The sequence below is a fragment of the Juglans microcarpa x Juglans regia genome, chromosome 8S (genome assembly GCF_004785595.1).
Source record: "Juglans microcarpa x Juglans regia isolate MS1-56 chromosome 8S, Jm3101_v1.0, whole genome shotgun sequence".
Taxonomy (NCBI): domain Eukaryota; kingdom Viridiplantae; phylum Streptophyta; class Magnoliopsida; order Fagales; family Juglandaceae; genus Juglans; species Juglans microcarpa x Juglans regia.
In genome coordinates, this window is record NC_054609.1 from 1,879,949 (window position 1) to 1,903,086 (window position 23,138).

The 23,138-nt window shown below is 33.8% G+C and overlaps 3 protein-coding genes across 3 annotated transcripts; 1 reads left to right on the forward strand and 2 right to left on the reverse strand.

The window, feature by feature from the left end:
• Positions 1–578: 578 nt before the first annotated feature.
• Positions 579–1,791, reverse strand: LOC121244503 (thioredoxin M-type, chloroplastic-like). Its single transcript, XM_041142599.1, has 2 exons — positions 1,377–1,791; positions 579–1,086 (listed from the first exon to the last, which is right to left on the reverse strand). Exons 1-2 carry the CDS (start codon positions 1,606–1,608, stop codon positions 767–769), a joined length of 552 nt encoding a protein of 183 aa, XP_040998533.1. The 5' UTR covers positions 1,609–1,791; the 3' UTR covers positions 579–766.
• A 550-nt stretch (positions 1,792–2,341) lies between these two features.
• LOC121244502 (ribosome maturation protein SBDS) lies at positions 2,342–7,195 on the reverse strand. Its single transcript, XM_041142598.1, has 7 exons — positions 7,061–7,195; positions 6,966–7,022; positions 6,123–6,290; positions 4,380–4,509; positions 4,034–4,234; positions 3,668–3,835; positions 2,342–2,955 (listed from the first exon to the last, which is right to left on the reverse strand). The coding sequence occupies exons 3-7, from the start codon at positions 6,254–6,256 to the stop codon at positions 2,512–2,514; spliced, it is 1,077 nt and encodes a 358-aa protein (XP_040998532.1). The 5' UTR covers positions 6,257–6,290; positions 6,966–7,022; positions 7,061–7,195; the 3' UTR covers positions 2,342–2,511.
• A 9,053-nt stretch (positions 7,196–16,248) lies between these two features.
• Positions 16,249–17,910, forward strand: LOC121243899 (transcription factor LAF1-like). Its single transcript, XM_041141961.1, has 2 exons — positions 16,249–16,643; positions 16,931–17,910. The coding sequence occupies exons 1-2, from the start codon at positions 16,478–16,480 to the stop codon at positions 17,830–17,832; spliced, it is 1,068 nt and encodes a 355-aa protein (XP_040997895.1). The 5' UTR covers positions 16,249–16,477; the 3' UTR covers positions 17,833–17,910.
• The last annotated feature ends 5,228 nt before the right edge of the window (positions 17,911–23,138 follow it).

The window sequence follows — 23,138 nt, forward strand, 5'->3', positions numbered from 1 at the left end:
GGAAGGGTAGGAAACATTTATTTGTTTTTAGGGCTCATTTCTTTTTATTAGTTAAGAAAGAGTGTTTGTTGGGGTCTCCTACCCCTTACTCATGTATTTATGTATCCCTTAATTATAATATATCGAGCTTGCTTAGAAGAAAAAAAAAATATTGTTCCTAGCTAGCAAATTTTGACACGGTCAAATCTTAATTAAAAATGTAATTTTGTTATATATATATCCTAATTTTTTGGGGGATGGGCAGTGGGGAGAGGTGGTCGTGCGCATGCATGCAGATCCACCCGTGAGTGGCCATCTTTTAATTATCATTGAGAATGATTTGGTGTATGCATGTTTTTTAAGAATAGCATGAAAATTTGATGTTAGTCTTCTATTGACGATACACCCTTTAGCGCCCTAGCTAGCAGTCCACGCATCTAAATGCACAAAGCAACATCTGATCTGCAAAATTGTGCTGAGCTTGTATTATCACTTCTCTGTATAAAGTTATAAACTCATGCACATGTACAATCCACACAAACACACAAGTGCTAGCCTCCACTCTTGAGACTCCCCGGGTATGCTTTGAGAAACTACAGTCATGTAAAAGATACTTGATATTTAGGAGTTCCTGAGAGAGACTGAATATGCATTGTCGAATGCAGGGTGGTTTATAGAGTAATAGCATGTACAAAATGAAGGAGATATTATGAGTACAATGATAACATTTAACATAACATTAGTGCCCTTTCTCCAAAAGGAAATGCTTGTTTTTTCATTTCTGTTTTCAGGCCTCTATATATTTCTCTATGGTAGTAGATAAGGTGGACTTTGGCACTGCACCAATCACACTCTCTTTCTTCTCTCCATTCTTGAAGAACAGCACAGTTGGAATGCTTCTGATTCCATACTTAGTGGCGATGTTCGGGCTGTCATCGGTGTTGAGCTTGCAGCATAGGATCTTTCCTGCATATTCTTTTGCTAGTTCATCAATTACAGGTGCAATCATCTTGCATGGTCCACACCATGGTGCCCAAAACTCCACCAGAACTGGGTTTTCACTCGCAATTACAAGGTTATTCCAGCTTGAATCTGTCACCACTTGAACTGCAGATTTCCAAGTACTATTTGTATCAATTAAAAGGATTGTATATTTTCTCAGAAAATATTAGGAGATATTGGGGGAGTGAAAATGACAACTACGGAATCTCTGACTGCCTTCTGTTTTCGTTCTCAGCATTCAACAATTATATTATGATGGGGAAAATTAGGAGACAAAGGCAGTTGCAGTAGTAACTCTTAATAACTTAGCTAAAATGAAAAAACCTTAAACACACCCCTCGGTGGTTTTTGCTGCAATATTTTGCTAAAGAGTTATTAAAGAGTTAGCAGCTAACCTTCATCCAGAGCTTCCCGAGCTTTGCAGACAATGCTTGATTTTCGGGGTCTGCTTTTGAGGGAATGAGGATAAGATGAAGATGATAAAGAGGATGTAAGAATGGACTTCTTCAATCCGCTACATATCGGCAAATGAAGTTTTTCTTTTGAATAAAATGGATGATAACATTGTAGAGCAGCAGTTCTTGTGGTGCAAACTGTGCTCACTTGAAAACAGTTCTCCAGAGCCATTTTTTCCCCCTACAATTACAATATTTTTTTGGTTTTGTGAACGGTACGACTACAAGATTTTCAAGGGCTCTCCGACTTTTTTGTAAGTGGATATTATTACAAGATTCTATGGTCGTAAAGAGTGCTCAAATTCATGTGGATGACATTTATGTACGGAAACTCTCAATTTGTACCACTCGAAAAGTCATGAAAATACCCAAAACACTCTCCTTTTATAGACAGATGCAGAAATCCAAATCATCCCACTTTCCAGGATTTATCGATCCTTTCATTGGTGGACCACAAATTTCTCATCCGTTCAGCAGCTTTGACTGCTTTTATGTTCACATCTCAGCACAAGGCTTTTCAGGACTATTACTTGCTATATTCAACAACCATATTAAGATTTTAATACGTGCAAAGCCATTGGAATCCCTCTAGATATCCTTTCTGCTTTCTTGTCCCCTTTTGAGTATAGTATATCCTTTCCCCAATACAGATTCACTGCATAAATAATGTTGCGTGTACCAAAAAACAAGATCCCACACTGACTCATGACCACACTAATGCTGGGAGAGAGGGAAGAAGAATTGATACTAGCAAAAAATGGTTCTCATAATATTTTCTATTTAGGGTGTTCAAGCCATACATGCTGTCCAAGCAAGCCATGTAGCTCCAGGTGATGCAACTCATCCGTTATAGCTCATGTAGTGTGCATGCCTCTGTGCATAGCACACTAGCTGTACGAAATATGTTAGTCTAGAATATTCTTTCATTTTCTGTATAAAAAGGCACTCGACCTCATTGTAATGTTCGAAACACAGAAATATACAAACATTTATTTAAGCATAGGGGAATCTAAACACCAGTACAAAACATCTTTTACTATCATCTAATACAAGTGTGAAAATTAATTATCCAGTCTTAAAATGAATATTCCTTCAAATCTGCCCTCGAGTCACCCACTTCTGGGTCAACCATGCACTCTTCTTCAGTAAGGGGAGGGAGTTGCCTGGTCTTGCGCTTCACGTTATGCTTGTGCCACTCACCCTTGAAGTGATCCCTGAACTCCTTGGAATCCCCGAAAAATGCATTGCATGTACTGCACTTATTTTGCTTCCCCTCCCCCTTGGCATTCCCACTTTCAACAGAAACAGTGGTCTGTTTTCGGAATTTCTCGCTTAGTTCAGATGTATATTTAGCAGATTCCTTAGAGCCTGATGGCATGTTGTCATAATCATCATAATCATCTACATGGGTATCATCTCCCTCCACATGCACAGAGTGTGCAAGAACTTCAAACCGTCCTTGCAAATTGCTCACAAATTCACTAGAGTCCCGATATAAACCAGGATCAATTTCACAAACCTGCACAACGACACAAATATTGAACATTCAGGTAGACAGATTGCTTCATTTAACAAATCCCATGACAGTAAGAAATAGTATAGAACAAAAGTAAGTTCTAATAAGAGATCAGCAATCATAAGTGTACATGACTCTTCCAAGCTAATTAGCATGATTGAAGTGCACCAACTGGTGGCATTTTGAATTTAGCAACAGATTATGAAAAATCCGTAAGTAACTTTCTTTCGCTTAATTGGAGACCACTTGGACCTCTGAAGGTAATATTTGATCCTAGATCTGGTATACTTATCTAGCTAAATTATGATAGACAAAACTACACAACTTACATCAACAAAACGAAGAGTGAAAAACAGAAATGCCGCTCAGTCTCTGCTATTTGATCTAATCTATACATCACAAGCTTCACACTACCGATATATATATATGTATATATATATATATATATATATATATATATATGGGTGCATTTGATAAAACCACTGCTATTCAATTTACTCATTTTCATTCTTTCCATGTAAATATAACTAATTTACAACACCCAAGAGCACGTGCATGCAATCCTTACTTTGAAATTTGAACAGGCATGACGGTTAATAGTCAACTAGCACTAAAAACTGATACGCGAAAGGGAAATGAATAGATCAAAGCTTAAAAGCCTACCATAGTTGGCAGTCAAGACATCTATAAACAGATAAAAAGGACCCAAACTTACAATAGACGGCTGACTTCCAAAATCATCTTTTGAAACAATGGTAGCATTCCAGATATTCAGCTTCTCCAAAAGAGAGGAATAATTCTTTTCTGGAACATAGAGTCGTAATCTCATTGGTGACCGTTTTATTGGAAAGAGCTTCTGAAGCTCATGTATAACTTCCAGAGCCTGCATAAGTTGTGTCATTGCTAGAGAACAAAATATTTATGTATCATACGTTCTCAATGAGGAGATGGCAGTGAGAAAAAACTAATATCCTTTTGTACCATCTTAAAATTGACGTGCAGGTGTAAAAATTCCACCAAATTTAATACCATCAATCCCTTCGTCAAAATTTACACACCCAAATGCAGCAAATAGATTTACCTGCTTCTTTGAGCTACCATGTGGATCAACAGCAAAATGAATTTCATGCATAAGTCGCTCAATCATGCTAATGGTGTAAGGCCGTTGAGTTTCAGGATTGAAGGTCTTCTGCATAACAATGGTCGCAATATCCCGAAACTGACTAGATAACTGAGATTCTCTCTCCTTCCCCGCCACTTGAAGATCTCCTTTATCCAAAATCTGCCACCAATACGTATACAATTCAATTTATTAATCCAAAAACAAATGAAACCAACATTAGACCTTTACTGGGTTCACTCAGCGGCAACATAGCATATGACATGTACCATTGCAACAGTGGACTAAATTAACGCATCTCACTGACCTCCAAGCATATTTTTCCCTGATCATCAGTTCCAAAAGCCGCAAGCAAATCTTTTGACTTGGAAAGAATTCCTTTTGAAACATTTGAATAAACCGTCTGTGACTGCAACACTTCATCCAAATCTTTCTCACTGTTCCCAAAAAATCTCATCACAATGGTAACCATTCACATATCGAAACATTCAAATCTTAGTGGAATAAGTGAAAAATATCCAAGCACTAAATTAGGAAATGTATAGTCAATCGGCTTCTCGGACAACAATATTGATCATAAGTATTATTAGGGAAGTGGTTGTGGAGGTACCAAATGGAAGGGAACTCGCTGTGGAGAGAGGTTATTGATCATAAGTACGGTTGTGTGTGGGGGGGATGGTGCTCTAAAGAGGGTAGGGATTCTTATGGAGTAAACCTGTGGAAATTCATAAGGAAGGGGTGGAATACCTTTGAAAAACATCTCAAGTTTGAGGTGGGTGATGGAACACGTAACCGCTTTTGGTTCGATGTATGGAGTGGAGAGAGTCCTCTTTGCATGGCTTTCCCAGTTGTTTTTAACTTGGCCGGAAATCAGCAAGCTCCAGTTTCAGAAGTTCTATGTTGTGCCAATGGGATGGTCACTTGGAATGTCACTTTTACAAGAAATGCTCAGGACTGGGAACTAGAAGAGCTGGCAGATTTTTACAGTTATTTGTATTCAGCAAGGCTAGGGGCCAATGGAGGTGACCGTATGTTGTGGATTCACACGAGGACAGAAAAGTTTACTGTTAAATCCTTCTACAAGGTCTTGACAGTCCTACAGCCTACTTTCTTTCCATGGAAGAGTATATGGAAGGTATTAGTTCCATCTAAAGTTGCTTTTTTTACTCGGACAGCTGCTCATTGGAAGATTTTGACAGTTGATAATTTAAGAAAGCAAGGTATGATGATCACGGAGTGGTGCTACATGTGTAAAAAAAGTGGGGAATCGGTAGATCACTTGCTCTTACATTGTGAGGTGGCTGAGGAGCTATGGGCTAGTATTCTTAGTAGAGCTGGGCTGAGTTGGGCTATGCCCAAGAGTGTGGTGGATCTATTAGCATGCTGGAATAGATCTCATAGTAGTGTCCAACTAGCAGCCGTGTGGCGGGTGATTCCTTTGTGCTTAATGTGGTGTTTATGGTCGGAAAGGAATGACAGGTGCTTTAATAACAGGGAGCGTGCAGCGGGGGAAATTTGAAACTTTTTTGTATTCTCTCTTTTCCAGTGGTTTTCTGCTCTTGTATTGAAGGGAGGGAATGTTCATAAGTTTTTATCTTCTTTCTACAGTTTTTATACTTCCTGTTTACTTGGGCATCGCCTAATTTCATTCACATCAATAAAGATTATTACTTATCAAAAAAAAAATAATTGCTCGTACTGAATTTTTACTCTTTTTTTTTTTTTATAAGTAATACTGAATTTTTACTTTAAATGTTTTACTTTCAGACTTTACTACTCCCTAATCCCTAGCTTGTATTTAGGTGTTTTTACTTGTATACTTCTTGTGTACTGGGACTATGCCTATTTATTTGCATTAATAAACTCTCTTATTACTTATCAAAAAAAATATTTGCTCATTTACATGCAATGTTAAATTAAATTCTAAACCGAGGTTTGCTATAGAGGACAGCATATATACATACATATATATACATGGTTGGCCAATAAACGTAAAAAACTAGGGTCCCATAAGAGAGAGAGAGAGAGAGAGAGAGAGAGAGAGACATACACGCCAGAGCGCCAAGAGAGAACCTTGTTCTTGTAGCAGGCGATCTCGAAGCGAGTGCCATGCTTCTTGAGGCGGACCACAGCAACATTCGTCAGTCTCTTTTGCCCTACTGGCTGCACCAGTATCCGAGACATTTTTCCTCCTTTTTCTTGCCTTTCACCTTGCTCCCTGCTCCCACAAAGCCAAAACAACGATCAAACCCGTTCTGTTTGGTGACGTTGATTATCTCTAAAGTTTTTCAAGCTAATGTTATCCCTATCCCCAAAATAAATAGGACTAGGACACTGGTCACTGGGATATGAAATTATTAGGACTAGTTCAAACAACCCAAAATCCCCAGTAAGGATTTTGCTGTTCGTGTTTTAGTTGGCTAATTCTGGTTCTGGATATGTACAAGACCCATGCTTTTTTGACAACAAATCTCTTCTTCTCCAAAACAGCCTTGGTAACTTGTAAACACAGATATGAAAACTGGAATGATGGGTTTTTATGTTGACTCTAGGAACCCCGAGTTCATTTTTTACTTCTTCCAGATAAAGAACAAATAACTGCTTTTTATAAAAACAACAATTAGAAAAAACGGAGTACGAAACAATGACTAAGATTTGGATGAAAACCACCCACCTAAAATCCAAAAAACAAAAAACAAAAAACAAAACTAAATCACAGTTTCTCTGAAACGGGAAAAATAAATTGCAATTTACTAGCAGCAGAAAGATATGGATACGCAGGAAGGAATAAAAATGTCAATCTAACATTGTGGAGTACAAATATAGTCAGTCTCCAGTGTCCGTGTCGGATTTAGACTTGGGTTTTTTGCAACAACGTTTTATAAGTAAATACCTGTGGCGTGGAGTGGGCGGGGGACGTAGACGTTCGGCGGAGGAACACGCGCTGCGACGGAGCGGAACGAGCAACACGAGCGGACCGAGCTGCGATGACTTTGTGGAGGTGGCGTCGGCGTCGGACTTCGGAGCGTGGAGATAGATTGACAGAGAACAAAGATAAGAATGAGGAAGTTCGAACTTAGGTATTTTCGCCAAGGGGGGTGAAGAACGGGACCCCAGTTTTCAAGTTATTCACGAAAATGCTATTTAAGTATATTTCGGGCCGGAATATCGAAATACGACCGGAACGGCCAAAATTTAGAAATGTTATTCAAAATCAAACTATTTCATCTTATATAATCATTATAATTTTTTTAAATTTTTATAAAAAATATAATAAACAATTCAACTTTTTTAAATTTCAAAATAATAATTATATTATAATAATATTTTATTCAAATTTCAATAAACTATTTCATCTCATCTAAACTGTGTAATCAAATAAAGCCTTAATTGGAAACGAAATATGTACTATATAGTGCCGGTTACACAATATATAGGGGCGGAACAACCTTAATGCTTCCCCCCCCCCCCACCCCCCCAAATTTTTAAAAGTTGATGAAAATTAAGTTTTAGAATGTGTTTTTATAAAGTAGACTATATAAAAATTAGTATTTAGCCTCTAAAATTATTTTTTCTTAACTTAGCCTCCCAAACTAAATTTTTTGCTTCCGCCCTTGACCATATATATGCTTTTATTATATATTTTTATTTTTTTCTTTAAGTATGTAAAGTATGACTGCTGAATAGAAGAAATTATTTTAGTAATTTCTTATAAGCACAATGTTGGCACGAAGGGGTTCATAAGTATTGCTATATGCAATTATAAAGTGTGCAAATGTCGTATAATCGTTTAAAAAAGAAGGAGATATATTATTAAAAAATTATTATTATTTATATAAATTCTGTATTTATTCATTTTCTAAAAAAAATTACACAACACTTACATATAAATATCATTTCTTTTCAAAGATAAAATATTAGAATTACGAAAAAGAAAAATTTGTGGATATTAAAAATGGGCTAATTATTGCAGACAATAATGGGCCAACGGAACTGATATTGGATATGTGTACAGTTACTGTGAATGGGCTAGAGAATGCAGCAAGACTTTAATGGGCTTAACACGAACAGTTGGGTTACAACATGGGCTAGTGTTTTTATTCTTATTATTTTCTCTATGATTTGATTTCCTTATTTCAATAACAAAATAATAAAAAAATGGCATATTTTATATTAATAATTTATTATCCTCTCTTATTCATCTCACGGTCTAAATGAGTTATAATCTCATTATTAATTAGCTTCAAGGACTCGTAAGTAGGATGTCATATTTGAAGGGAAAAAAAAATCAGATTAATTTGTAAATTATGCGTGCAGCAAAAATAAACGGAATCTTAAAAGGAACGACTACATATACAAAGAAAATATATAAAAATAAATCAACAAATTGACATGATTTCATGATTATATATAGAGAAGAGAACATACTTCAAACCCAAAAAAAAAAAAAAAATCAAATCTAGTACTCTTTTTTTATCACGATGACCTTCAATCCCTTAAATGAAACCACAAATTCACTTCAGGAGCAAAGGCTCCAGCCTCCGTATGTGTAAATATTTGAGAAAAGATATTTGTAATCGTGAATTGTGTAATTGTTACATAATTGTTTTGAAAAAAATAAATAAAATATGAGACCTACATGAAAAAAATATAATCATTACACATCTCATCTCATTTAATCATTACAACTTTTTCAATTTTTCATACAAAATATAATAAACAATTTAACTTTTTCAAATCTAAAAAATATATATATATTATAACAACATTTTATTCAACTTTTAACTTTCATCTTATCTCATTTTATCTTATCTGTGTAACCAAATGAGGAATGTAATTACCTAACCTATTAAGATTATATTGATCCAATAGGATCTCATGTCATTCTTAAAAACATATAACTTATTATATTATAAATTACAAAGGACTTATGATATATTTATATCTTCTGTATATACATAAATCACATATACAATATTATAACTTATGGATTAAACAAATACAGTGCATGCCCAACATTCATGTGATCATTTCCAACCGATGGACTGAATATTTTATTTAAGAAAATATTATTGCAAATCTTGATCAATCAAATTGAATTATTAGGACACTAATTAATCCCAACAATATAATCATGTATATATATATATATATATATATATATATATATATGGGATTTATATATATAAACTGTTCCAACTTCCAGCATGTTAAAAGTAACCCTGCCAAAAACAAGGTGTGAGGAATGAGATACGTCCACCATTACCCAACTGAAAGGTACTGGCGGCGTATAGATTGATCGAACAAATTACCAACTTTGATATGAAATGCTAATGTTGACGTCCCATCACTGGAAACATTGGGTTGGGATAGGAATTAAGGATTTAATTAAGGCTTCATTAGAACTTGATCATTGATCAGTGGACCAAGATCATGGTTTCCTAGCTATAATTATATATATATATATATATATATATATATATATATATATATATCTAGGGCATTCTAATTACTGGATCTTTTCAAATCCTAATCATTGATCTCATGAAATTCATTGGAAGAGATTTTTCTATATCATCATGATCAGTAGTATTATCACTTGAAAACCCAAATATATATATATATAAATAATCTTAATTAATATATATTGATCATCTTTACCACATGCATTTGAAAATATATTACAAAGTAATAAAAATGCTGATTTAGTAAAATGCTTGTTATTAATATCTGATGTTGTTCAGGACTCGTTTGGATAAAGAATATTTCAAAATATCTGTAAATAGTTATAGGAAAATAGTAGTGGATATTTTGTGAGTTCGAACTTCTACAGATCATCACGTACGTACTCGACCTGATCTCTGAGTAATTGTTTTCAGCACCTATAGCTAGCGTAACCCGAACAATGACAAATAATCCCAAAACGTGTCTATGAGCCTTATGATTAAGAGTTGAGATTAGACATATTAGATAAAGGTTGGGGAATTTAATGTTCTAATTGACCCTTTTAAAAGTAAAAGGGCAGTAGCTAAACTGTCATTGTCTTAGAGCACTAACCCATTGATCATGTAGTACTATTATTTAAAGGCCAGATTTCTCAATGGAGAATATATGGCTAGCTTGGAACGTCGTTGTACGCAGTTTGCTGAAAATGAGATCATCAGATCATAAGAAACGCAATCAAACACCAACTAACTGCACTTAATTGACCCTTGGCCTTTAGAAACACATTCATATTGTAGCTAGCTATTGATCTGGTTTATTCTGTTCTGTAAGCATAAAATGACAAGAAAAGTCTACCAAATGATCAATTCTTCTGGGTTACTTCATCCTTGTGTTGGATAACACGTCATGATATGTGTGGCTGTGCGTGTGTGTGTGTGTGTGTGTGTGTGTGTGTGTGTGTGTATATATATATATATATATATATATATCATTAATCTGCCAATTAAGTTATCAGAACTTGAGTTCATGACTTTTTCGGGTATGCGATGGAGTCATTTAAGACATGAAGACAACAACGATGATCTTTTGATCAGAAAAAGTAGTCGGAAAAATTATTTCCGGCGATTTTAGGTATTAATTTCAGCTAGCTATAGTCATCGTCAGAAAAAGCCAATAATCTTGTGGCATGCATCTTATATGATACTGACATTGCAGAGTCTCGTTTCAAATCAAGATTTGATATCATGTTAAACTATCAGAACTTATCGTAAAGTTTATATAAATCATGAAAGAGATCATAAAAATTTGACTATTTAAATTATAATGGTCTTAATAGATACATAACCCACATCAATTGAAATGATTAGTGGGGGACAAAGATTGGTTACTGACAATATTGTTCTTGTTTGCATGTGTTTCCAATAGCCCATGTTTTTCATTATTTGTTGAAAAAGATCGAAAACAGATCGATCAGAAACCTGAAGTATTAGTCATTTCAATAGCCAAGCACCTCATAGGTTTTGATGTTGCATCAGACATGCAATTTTCAAGGTCCATCAACAGCTAAATTAGGTCAGTCCTATCTGATCTTCTCTCTTTTTAGGCAAGTGCCAGCAGCTAGTACTACTGTTTGTGGAGGTTTAATGAAGGCCAGCATCATCAGCAACTACCCAACAACAGAAAGCATTTATTGAGACCATGAGGATAATGAGGTAAGCTTTGCAAAGCGAGAGGTGCATAAAAATATATATCTCCATCATAATGGAGATATTCGTGTGTGTGTGTGTGTGTAAGAACAAATTAGCAGGTGGGACGTGAATAGTCAAAGTAGTTTGTTGCATGTTTTCAATACCTGTTGATGTAAAAGGCAAGGTTATTATATATATGTAGAGAGAGAGAGAGAGAGAGAGAGAGGCCGCCAAGGGTTGCTTATATATAGGTTTCTTGGGAAGGTAAGAGAGAAAAGGTATGTTATGGTTTTCATATAAAGACATAATTCTGAAGGAAATGGATGTTTTGGCTGTGCAAGTAATAACAGAACTTGCTTTGCAATTAGTACTGTTTGAAAGATATTCATTACTTTCCACAAATGTAATTGCACGCAACATGACCCACATGAAACTCATCACATGCGCAGTCTGCAGATCGATCAAACCAGCAGCAGACGTATCATATATTCTTCAAACGGTTAATTATTTCTCTCCAGTCTCCTGGAATCGAAGATGAATATTAAAAAATATATATGCAGAAAACAGCTAGCTAGCGAGGCAGAGAATCACTTTTCATGAATATTTTAACAAGTCCGCTAGCTTTATAAGGTAATATCTTTGAAAGCAGCAGCTAATTATTTCTACATTAACCTTATAATTGGCTGCATGTTTCCAAGGTCTTGGCTCAAGATAATTCAACCAATATATATTGTGATTTATATATGCTGCTCCGGTACTATTACTGATGAGGGCTTTAATTAATATTAAAACATGCAAGGAGCTAGAACAGTGGCCTGCTCAGACATATAGTGAGAAAGATCTCTAGGCAGAGAGATTTTATATATATATATATATATATATATGCCAGGAGATCAACAGCTTGAACAGATATCCAATTAATTTTGCTAAGCTCATGTCGATACTCCTCTTGCATGATACCTCGTTCATCTATTAGCCCTCAAGAACAGATATCCTGTACCACTATTGACATAATCTTGCACATTCAAATTATTATGTTTCAGCATGCATATAATTAATATCGTACGGTAAGATTTGGGCACCTATTTGACGAGAAATGGCATTTGAAAGTGCAATTTTTGTTAATGTGTATTAAGAATATAACATAAATAATCAAATTTACCTCTTCCTAGAAGTTTAACCTTTTGCGGGAGAAGTGGTAATTTCACAATATGGTATCAGAGCTACCGGATGTTTTGATTTCAAATCTTGACTCTAACCAATTTAATTAAATATTCTACGTGTTAAGCCTACTTATTGAGGGGAAGTTTGACCCACATGTGAGGGGGAGTGTTAAAAATATAATATAGATAATTAAATTTACTTCTTACTGTAAACTTTTAGGACAAGTGGTAATTTTATAATGTGATAATTTCATTGCAAAAAAGGCGATCACAACTTGGAGGGTGTAAATTGTATTAATGTTCTAATAAAAATTATTCATCTGACCCCTAGGTACCCACTTGACCAATGTTGCCTCTGATTTTCAATGGTTGAATGATGAATTTTCAACATATCCTTAATTTATCCTCTAATAACACAAATAAAATCATAAATTGGTGATTTGGAGTACTCACATGAATGTTTGATCTTCAATTATATATAAAGATGCGAACAATTCAAATGTACAGGTCAATAAATGCGTGCTGCCTCCATTTGCTTTATTTTGGGTTGAAAAAGTACCAAATGTCTTCCTCATTAAGGCTAGAGCTATTTGCTTTTGCCATAAGAAAAAAGTTACCAAATTCAAGACAACATCTTTAATTTTGCTGCTGCGATCAATTCCAAATTTGAAATATCACCTCAACTTGGCCTCCTAAATGTTTACTTTTTATAACTTCCATTTAATTTAGACATTAAAATCTTACATTGAAGTTGAAATATTAGTTTGATGATCATGACCTTACTTGGTAACTAGTTAAGATTCGTGACATTTTTAATATGTCTTATTAGAGTAATGCTAGATATAATTTTAGAGTGTACGTGAGGTCATGTGTACTCTCTTTGAAAAAAGTGGAGTCCACATTAAAAAAATAATTTTTTCATGTAAATCCTATATTTACCCACTTTTTTCAAATGACCTGGAGTGTGTAGAGCTTGCATACCCCAGGATTGCATATATTATTTTTCTTCCTATTATTTGTTTTATGTTATTATTCCACTACAAGAAAAATAAGCATTTATTACAGATTATTTACGACGAAAATAGACTACTTTTGGCAGGAAATAGTCATTTTCGCAGGAAATAATTGACCACAAATAAACAGTTTTCTTGTAGTGAATTCCGAGATTACAATTTGCATAAATGGCTAAGATCAATCGACCACCTGCTATACACACACACACACACATATATATATAGTTGTGATATTCAAACCTACAAATATATAATTTCAAAAAATTTAGAAAACCAACCAACTGCTAGCTATTGATGGAGTCATAAGGTATTCAAGAAAAATCAAACCTAACCCATGCATATCAGGGAGCCGGGTCCATTGAAAGAAAAATCAATTAAGTTTGATCAAGATGAACATTATAAGTTAACCAGATTAATTATTAATATTCCAATATCACCCAACTACAAATTCTATAAGAATTAAACAACATGGATGAAATGAAAATAAAACAAACATGTTTGATAGGATGGACCTGTTAGATTGGCACATTCATTAGTTACAATTAGATACCGATTTCATACCAACTAGCTAGACCAATTAATGATGTGTAGTTTAATTTATTAATTTATGGTGATGTTAATAGATAAGCTATTTTAAGCATATTTAGATGGGAAGAAAGGTTTTCGATTTCGTGGGGTATGAAATCCTAATCAGTTAAGAAACACAATACATTAATACTTGATCTTCACAAATATTATCATCTCTCTCTCTCTCTCTCTCTCTCTATATATATATATATATATATTTATATATATATACACACACTTGACTTGTCATCTGCATGCATGGAAGTATGGAAAAAGCTGGCTAGCTAGGCTGACGGTTTACCAGTAGTTTTCTTGATGCTGTACTTGCACGGCATTTGGTTAACCCTGACCTGACAGTTTCTTGTTTAAAAACAATGAAGCTGGATTGACTGCGCTAGCCCTAACCCTTCTCTGAGCAGCTTTCTCCATAAATAGTTTTTACTGCAGTAGTTTTGTCTTTTGTTTTCTTCTTTCCGATCAACCAAATTCTTTTTGAATGTAATTTTGCGTTATCGTAGTTATATATATATATATATATATATATATATATATATATATAAGCATGTTCCAAGACTTACATATATGAGTTATTTTATTTTCAAGCTAGTTGCTGTGGAAAGCATACCATCCACGTTATTTAAATGATAATATTTGATTCGTAAAATTTCAATTTTAAAATTTATCTTTCAAATCAAATTAATTATGCTATATAAGTATTTTATTAGATATGTTGATCTACGCATTGACTTGAGAAAATAATTTTTCTTTAAGGAAACCAACCTGCATGCATGTGCATGATGGCTAAGAAAAAAACCTTATTGGATTTTCCCAGTATTGTTAATTTGTTGCTGTTATCAAGTCAACATTGATGTAGCTAGTAATTTGATCTCCATAAAAAACAAAATTTCAGGGCCATTGGAAAAAAAAAAAGTAAGATGTCATCTGATCTCAGCACAGGATATATATAATAGTTATGAGATATGGGTACTTTCATTAGCTTACAGAAAATTAATTGGGACTTTTCCAAAACGAAAAAGAAAATTGGGGCGCAGCAAGCAATTTTACCAAGCTATCATTCCACCACAAGAAAAACCTTCTTTCCTGGCGAGTTTTGAAAATCATCGATATTGATCTAAAACGGTTTTAGGATTTTATCGAACCTGCGGCAATTTAGAAATCGCCGAAAATAAGCAAAAGCAGCAATTAAGAGTTGTATTTGAGACGATTTTGAACGCTGGAAAAAACTTGATTTCTTGTAGTGTTCTAACCTTCCTTAACCAAAAAATGGAAAAGAAGAAGAAAATATTCATGTCATCCTTAATTAATTCTTTAATTGGATCAGATCCATTAATTAATTATCTTGAATTCAATTAATAATTCCTTTAAGCATAAGCTAATTATCTCATGCTGTACAGCTACAAGGCACGAGTACATGAATATCAATATCTTCCAATTATAGCAAGATTATGATCTGCTTGTTCAGAGTTCAAGTTACATATATATGACAACGTACCTTATGATAAGTACCAAACTTGATCTTCTATATATACTAATTAATAGTACTGGAAATCAGATTCGGTCTGCATGCATGTGCCAGATAATTGAACTGCTTCCACTGATCAGAATTAGCATGATCATGAGCTAAAATGGAGAAAAGTTTACTTAATGACATATTATCTTGTATGCTGATATGGTCCCTTTTTCATACCAAATAAGAGACTATTATATATATATATATATATTCAGCATTAATATCTAAATATATAATAATTAATAATGTTATTTGGTATTGAGATATTTGTCACCAATAATATTCACTAGAAAAATGATATTTACAGTCATAGAGTAAGCAAGTGTACTTGCACACTCATTTTGAAAAAAATGTATATGTATGGGACTCACTCACATGAAAAAATTAATTTTTTAATGGTGAATACCCCACTCTTTTTTCAAAGAAGTGCACGACGCTTGTATAAATCATGACTGTATCTAGCATTACTTATATATATATAATAATATTCCTTTGAGATTAATTGCAGATGAACTTATCCATTTTTTTTGTACCCAGATATTTAATTAATAATATATATACCTTATACATAAAAGAAATTAGGAAACCTTTTTAATTAGACTAGCTAGGAGAAATGTCCCTTTGATGAAAAAAACACTACAATGTCGAAGTCCCTGGGTTTGATTTAACGTGGTACCATGGATTAAGAAGAATTTAAGAGAGAGAGAGAGAGAGAGAGAGAGAGAGAGAGAGAGAGAGATAACTGTAAAGCTAGGGTCATTGGATCAACACATTACAAATACATAGGCTTAATGTGTCGTGTAAAACCAACAAAAGTGACTTGCCATCCACAACCCTAAACCAACCCCTCTCCCCCCAACTTTCTTATTCTGTTGGTACTCATTTCTTCTACTCCTTTATATCTTGCTGTGGACTTCTCTTTGGTGTATTTGATGTCATAGAATTCTAACAGCTATTCTGGTGGCCGCACCCACAACGCGCTCCGTGAAGCTGCTGCCATGGAGGATTCTGCAGCCGGTTCTAGTGACGATAACAAAAGTACTAATACTACTTGTCCCCGAGGACACTGGAGGCCCGCTGAGGATGAACAACTCCGGCAACTGGTGGAACAATATGGTGCTCAAAACTGGAACTCGATTGCAGAGAAGCTTCAAGGAAGATCAGGTAAAATTAATACATACTCTTGAGATTAACCTCTCTCTCTCTCTCTCTCTCTGGGATCTTGGATTTTACTAGAATATTAGAGTTTCAAAGTTTGAAATTGAATTTTCTCTGGACAAACCTTGATATCCTTATCTGATCTAACTGCTTAATTTAGGAGCTATGTGGTACACCCTAGGCGCTACATGATCATGACACTAAAGAAAATTACAAAATCTCTCTCTGTCTCTCTCCGAAGTATATATATAACTAATGAGTTCTCTCTCTCTCTTTTGGACATAAAAATTCAGGGAAGAGCTGCAGATTGAGGTGGTTCAATCAACTTGATCCCAGAATCAATAGACGGCCATTTACGGAGGAGGAAGAAGAAAGACTTCTTGCAGCTCACCGCATTCATGGAAACAAGTGGGCTCTCATAGCAAGGCTATTCCCTGGTCGAACGGATAATGCTGTGAAGAATCACTGGCATGTGATCATGGCGAGAAAGCAAAGAGAACAATCCAAGATATGCGGAAAGAGAACCTATCAAGACGTTTACGACGACTCTAATACCGCTAGTAGTACCTTTCATGAAAGGAAAACACTATGCCAGTACTTGGGGGAATTTAGCTCCAAAGTTGGGTCGAGTAGTACTGAGAGCAGCAGATTCTTTGAATTCCGAAACCCAAATAAAGAAATTAGGTCGATAGTCTCGGATTCAGTACCTTCCAGTTGTTTGCTTTCTTGGAACTTCGCCTCGATGGGAACAGTAGAAAGCAACTCATCTTCGATGGATTTTCTCAGAAGAGAAGGAAGAGATCACTACTTCAAATCCAGTTCTAGAGATCATTGCATTTCTGATCAGTACCACTCAAATAGTTCAGATAAATATCTGTATAGATATCATCCCAATTCTTCTGTTTATGGCAGTAATTACAGGCGGAGTTGCACTAAATTGGGACTTCCAAACTACACCATGGTTGTTCCTGGTCCCTTTGGCTACCAGCTTAACCTTGGAGATGATTATGAACCCAATGGAAGGATGATCGAGAGAGATGAGTTAATGAGTTTTTGCGATAACTCACCCACTTTAGATCAGAAGTTCATGAAGGCAACCGCAGATCATCAGCAAAAGATCAAAGGAGATATTGAATCCATTGAACCCAAGGAAATTCCCTTCATTGATTTTCTTGGTGTGGGAATCACTTCTTGATCATTAGCTTAAAACAGCCTTTTTTTATTTATTTATCTTTTTATGGTATTTATAATAATTATGCATGCTTCAGTTTCATTAATTTCTCAGCTTATGATATTTATATATAGTTTCCTAGTCATTTTCTAGTACTCACACTTAACACTGCCACATTTGAGGTTTACCAGCCAGCTATCATGCACCTAATTAAATATGGTGATTAGGGCGCCATTTCAAGCATATTTTCTTTTAGGTGAGAGGTTAGTACTTATACAGTGATCTCAAGCTGGCGTTAGAGATTTGAAGAATCCAACTACTTTCGTCAATAAAAATCATTGAATTTGTGATCTCATTTTCTTGTTCTATCTTAATCACTACATCAATGTGTAACAGACGGAAAGATATATATAATTTTTGTCCTAATTTAGAGTCGTGGAAGGATTTTTTTTTTATTGATTTGGGGGAAGGGGGGTTTCGAACTCTAAACCTCTATTTTAGAGATAAGTTGTAGGTTATGTCAACCAAGCCACATGCTTTTGACAGTCATGGAAGTAATTAGTTGATCAAAGAACAATATAATTCTTGCGGCATGATTCGGAGCTTGTTGGAAATTTCTAGCTTTCTGTTAAACCCCCTTGAACATGATGCAATCTTCACCTGCATTTGTAGTCACCAGCTTCAAGCTTTGGCTGATTGCTAAGAACTAGTAGCAAATTAAAAGGCATCACGGTAGAATTAACAGCTTGTAATTCAAATGCATGCAGCTTTAATTTGGTGAAGATCATATACTAATATATATATATATTTGCTGCAGAATTATCAAGTTTGCATAAGATTTTTTAGTACTAGCTAGAGCAAATTCCAGCTATCACAAGAAACAACTACCGCTATTTTTTTTTTTTAATTTTTAATTTTTTTTAATTTATAAGAAGCCCATGATCAAGAAATGGTCAATTACTACATGATAGCAAACATTGACATGATTATAACTGTAAGGTTATTTAATTAATTTATTAATGCCTGATCAGGAGTTTTTTCTATGCAATATTCCAAGATCATGAATTTCAACTCATTCAATGCGTGCTCGAGATATATAATTAATATTAAGGGCCAGCGCTAGCTTAACGTATCGTATAAATCATTCTAGATCAACCTGATGAAGAAAGTCATGAGGGCATGAAATTAAAGCCAACCGTACATTTTAGCAGTCTTTTATGCTCTATTAGTTTCTGTGCTAAACGAATTAGTCGATCGGTCATATTTTCACATTAACGAATGAGTAAAGCTGCTTGCTGCCATGTTGATTTCCGATTGTTTTCCTTCGAGATCGATGTTGCAATATATAGTACTATCATGGCCCCATGATGCATACGACATAGCTAGCCTCTTACAAAACTGGCTCAAGAATGAGTCTCTTTCAAAAGAAAAGGATGAACTTCTCAACAAAAGGCTTTCAACAAGAGTAGTGTTACGCATACAAATAGATTTCATAAAAATAAATCTATAAACTGACATGTCTTTATATGATACGTTAGATTTGTTTTATAATAAAAATAATTTAATTTTATGATATAACGTGCACGTCAAGCCATACCAGTTTTTAAATTTGTTTTTATGAGATATTTTTTTTATAATTAAAATATTTCTCTTTCAACAATAGACATGCAAACATATATACGTGTATATATATATTGCAAATCCAGTGTCTGGATGCTGTTGCTGTTCTCCCACTGCAGGTTTAATAACTTTAATTTGTGGGTGTGTGAGTAATTTTCATATATTTACTGTTTTATTTTCAAGGCATCTTTGTCATGGACGGATGGCTTGATGCGCGCAATTGCCCAAAGAATTTAAAGAAAGGGACACTTGCCCAAGAAACGTACGACGTTTAGCATTCATGTCAGCGATTTTCTTCAAATGCCATATATATTCATTGTATATTATCAGATGCATGTATGTGTGTGTATTTATATATATATATATATATATATATATATGTATATATGGCCGCCATATTTGAATACATGAAGAAAAAAACAGGTCAAAAAGGGTTGAGTGAACGTTTTTGTCAATTGATTAATATATCACACGAACGTGTAACTTAATTACAGTTTGTTCCCCCTCGATTTTTTAATTAACCTAAAAAACGAATTAGAGCCTCTAGCATTTACAAGAATAAGACGTACATAATCTGTTGAATATGCATGATGCCTTTTTCTCGTCAGCATGGTAAGAAAAACAACATGATTTATTTATTGTAATAAAAGGATCGCTTTTCAACTTTGATGCGCAATTTTTTTAACAAAAAGAGTACGACCCTCCTCACTTTTGATGAATATCTCGTATAAGCAGAAGATTTTGAAAACAAAAAGTCAAAAAGCCAATATTTCTTCTAAATGTATTAGGGGTGAAAACTGACTCATTCGGCACGATTTGAGGATAAAATTGACACTAACCGACGCTTAAATTTTGGGAGAGAAAACCAGCCGAAACCGGTTGATGGGGAGGAGAAACGTCGATGCAGGCCGATGCTTCATTTCTGTAACAGTTCACAATCGGTTCTCAGACCAAGTTTCGTCTGAGAGAGTAGAGACTAGAGAGAGAGAGTTATAAAGGAGAGAGAGAGAGAGAGAGAGAGAGTGAGAGTGGATGAGAACTGAGACGGGAGGAAGAAGACGCGAGGAAGAAGACGAATTAATATCAAAACGATGCTTAAACCAAATGGCGTCGTTCTACTTATTTTTTTAATACGTTATGAATAAAACGACGCCGACCAAACGGCATCGTTTCAATTGTGTTTAAAACACAACTATAGAATTAAAACGACGTTGTTCCACTTAAACTTAAGTAGAACGGCGTCGTTTTGATTATAGAATATATATAAAAAATAAATTTCTTTAGTCGGCTGGTTTAACAGTTTGAACCAGGTTCTAACTGGCTGATATCGGTTTTCTCAATTTTGTACCGCACGTCGACCGATTCTCCATCAGTTTCGACCGGTTCCAATCTCGACCAGCCGATCTGAGTCAGTTCTTCGGTTTGTTGTACAGCCCTAAAATGCATAACAATTAGGGCTGTCCAGAAAACTGGCCCGAATTGGTTGGTTCGGTCCCGTTTTGGACCGATTCTGTTCAAGGTCGGTTCCTCCATTTTAAAATCGGCCGATCTGATCTCGATTTTATGTTTTCAAGACCGGACCGGTTTGCATATTTATATATTTTTAATTAATTTTTAATATTATATAAAATATTTTTTATGTTATATATAATTTTTATAAATTATAGTTATATATGAAATAATGTTATATTATAATTTATAACATAAAATTTTAATCTTAAACATGAACATTTAGTTGATCATATGTTTTAAATATAAAATATATATTAATTATATTTTATGGCTTAATAAATTCTCAATATATTTCTTTTGATAATTAATTAATTATATTAATTAATATAATTAATATATTAATTACTATGTTATCACTAACATATAGTAATAGTACTATACCAATAATATTACTATATACTAATAGTATTATTATATTACTAATATATATATATTAATATATATAAGTAGAAGATATTAGAGATTTAATATATATTAAAAACTGAAAAATTGGACCGAACCGAAACAAAACTGGTAAAATTGGAAGTACTGGTTTAGGACGGTAACCAATGCGGTATTAGTTCTTGAAAATATAAAACCGGTATATACCGATTTGGTCTCAAAATTTGTCCAAAACCAAACCAAACTGGACCGATTATATCTCTAATAACAATCATGACAATTTGCAAAGCTATTGATGTAGCCAAAATTTCACCTTACGGGAGTTGTGAGAACTTTCAACAATGGGAGGAGAGAGTCTGAGCATTAGCAAGCCTTGAAGTGTCTAAGATCCAAGCATATCCATGACGGTCCGTGATTTTCACATGCTAGAATATTTATGGGAAAAAACCTATCCATCGAATAGCATAGAGATTGGTTAACGCAACTCAGAGGCGGAGGCGGGCGGAGGCATTCATGGAATGGTAGATCTAAACCCAAGGAAGAAAAATAGAAAAGAGAATAAGTAAATTGAAAGAAAGAGGAAAAGGAAGAGAAAAGAAAAAGTACAGGAAAGGGAGAAAAAATGATTGAGGATTTGGCTTTTTAATCTATTAAGACACCTATAATCCTGTAGTCAAGTGAATTCTTTCTTTTTTTTCTCATCCCTTAGGGTCTAGAGTTAAGAGAAATTCTATTTATAAACCAGTGTATAAAGTATTCTTTATAATGTTGACATAACAAGATTTAATTTGCAAGATAAATTTAAAATTTAACTATCTTACACATTATTGGATCCTGCCACATAAATAATGTAAAGAGTGTATTCTCCACACTGAACTTATATGTAGCTCAATTATGGTTTGTTTGAGAAGTGCGATAAGATGAGAATTTTGTGAATAACAATAAAATAGTTTGAGTTGAGTATTTTTTGGATTTTGCGAAAGGAGAGAGAAAAAATTAAATAAAAAATAATATAAAGTTAAAATATTTTAATAATATAGTTTTATAATATTATTTTTGTTTGGAGATTTACAAAAGTTAGAATTATTTTTTATTTTTTATTTGAAAATTTGAAAAATTTTTAATTATTAGTTTAAAAAAATTATAATAATTATTTTAAAATTTTTTTATTTAAATTATATTTAATAATAAAATAAAATCAAATGAAATCAAATAAAAATTTTATATCTCATCTAAGGCTTCAATCCTTCCTTAAAATTGGCTAATCGAAACTGAGTAAGGAAGTAATTTAAATTGGATTTTGACTTCAATTTAGCCCAGCATCTCATCCAAGCATACTTCCTAGGCCTATGTTGGGTAGGTCCAATGGGCTGCCCGAACCTTAGGTCTTTCCTAATGTTTAGGGTCAACGTCTCCACTTTCTAGAACCATCATCCATTGGCTATTGAAGTCGTTGGCCATTAGTTTTTTCAATTATTCACTACACCTAATAAAGCATGCAATTAATTATTATTGTCAAAATCCATTGAATAATAAAATATGAAAAATATTTTAACTACAAAAAAAATTATATAAAAATAATTTCACAAATTAACATGACTTCATATAATTTATTAGATTATAAAATTACTTATATTTAATAAATCATATAAAATTACGTCAATTTGTAAAATTACTTTTGTGTAATTTGAAATATATTAAAAATTACGATTATGATATATAAATATATATATATATATTATATTTTTATTTTAATCTCATCTCACTATACTATCGTGACACTATTCATAACTCTTGGATGGATTTTTTTTTTTCTT

What these genes read in the sequence shown, in the direction of transcription:
- LOC121244503 (XM_041142599.1), bottom strand. Translation starts at nt 1,608, where the DNA reads ATGGCTCTGGAGAACTGTTTTCAAGTGAGCACAGTTTGCACCACAAGA. An exon ending in TCGGGAAGCTCTGGATGAAG is followed by an intron (nt 1,087 to 1,376) that starts GTTAGCTGCTAA and finishes GGAAATCTGCAG; the next exon opens with TTCAAGTGGTGACAGATTCA.
- LOC121244502 (XM_041142598.1), bottom strand. Translation starts at nt 6,256, where the DNA reads ATGTCTCGGATACTGGTGCAGCCAGTAGGGCAAAAGAGACTGACGAAT. An exon ending in CTCTCTTGGCGCTCTGGCGT is followed by an intron (nt 4,510 to 6,122) that starts GTATGTCTCTCT and finishes TTTTGGGAACAG; the next exon opens with TGAGAAAGATTTGGATGAAG. An exon ending in AGGGAAAAATATGCTTGGAG is followed by an intron (nt 4,235 to 4,379) that starts GTCAGTGAGATG and finishes TATTGGTGGCAG; the next exon opens with ATTTTGGATAAAGGAGATCT.
- LOC121243899 (XM_041141961.1), top strand. Translation starts at nt 16,478, where the DNA reads ATGGAGGATTCTGCAGCCGGTTCTAGTGACGATAACAAAAGTACTAAT. An exon ending in GAAGCTTCAAGGAAGATCAG is followed by an intron (nt 16,644 to 16,930) that starts GTAAAATTAATA and finishes ATAAAAATTCAG; the next exon opens with GGAAGAGCTGCAGATTGAGG.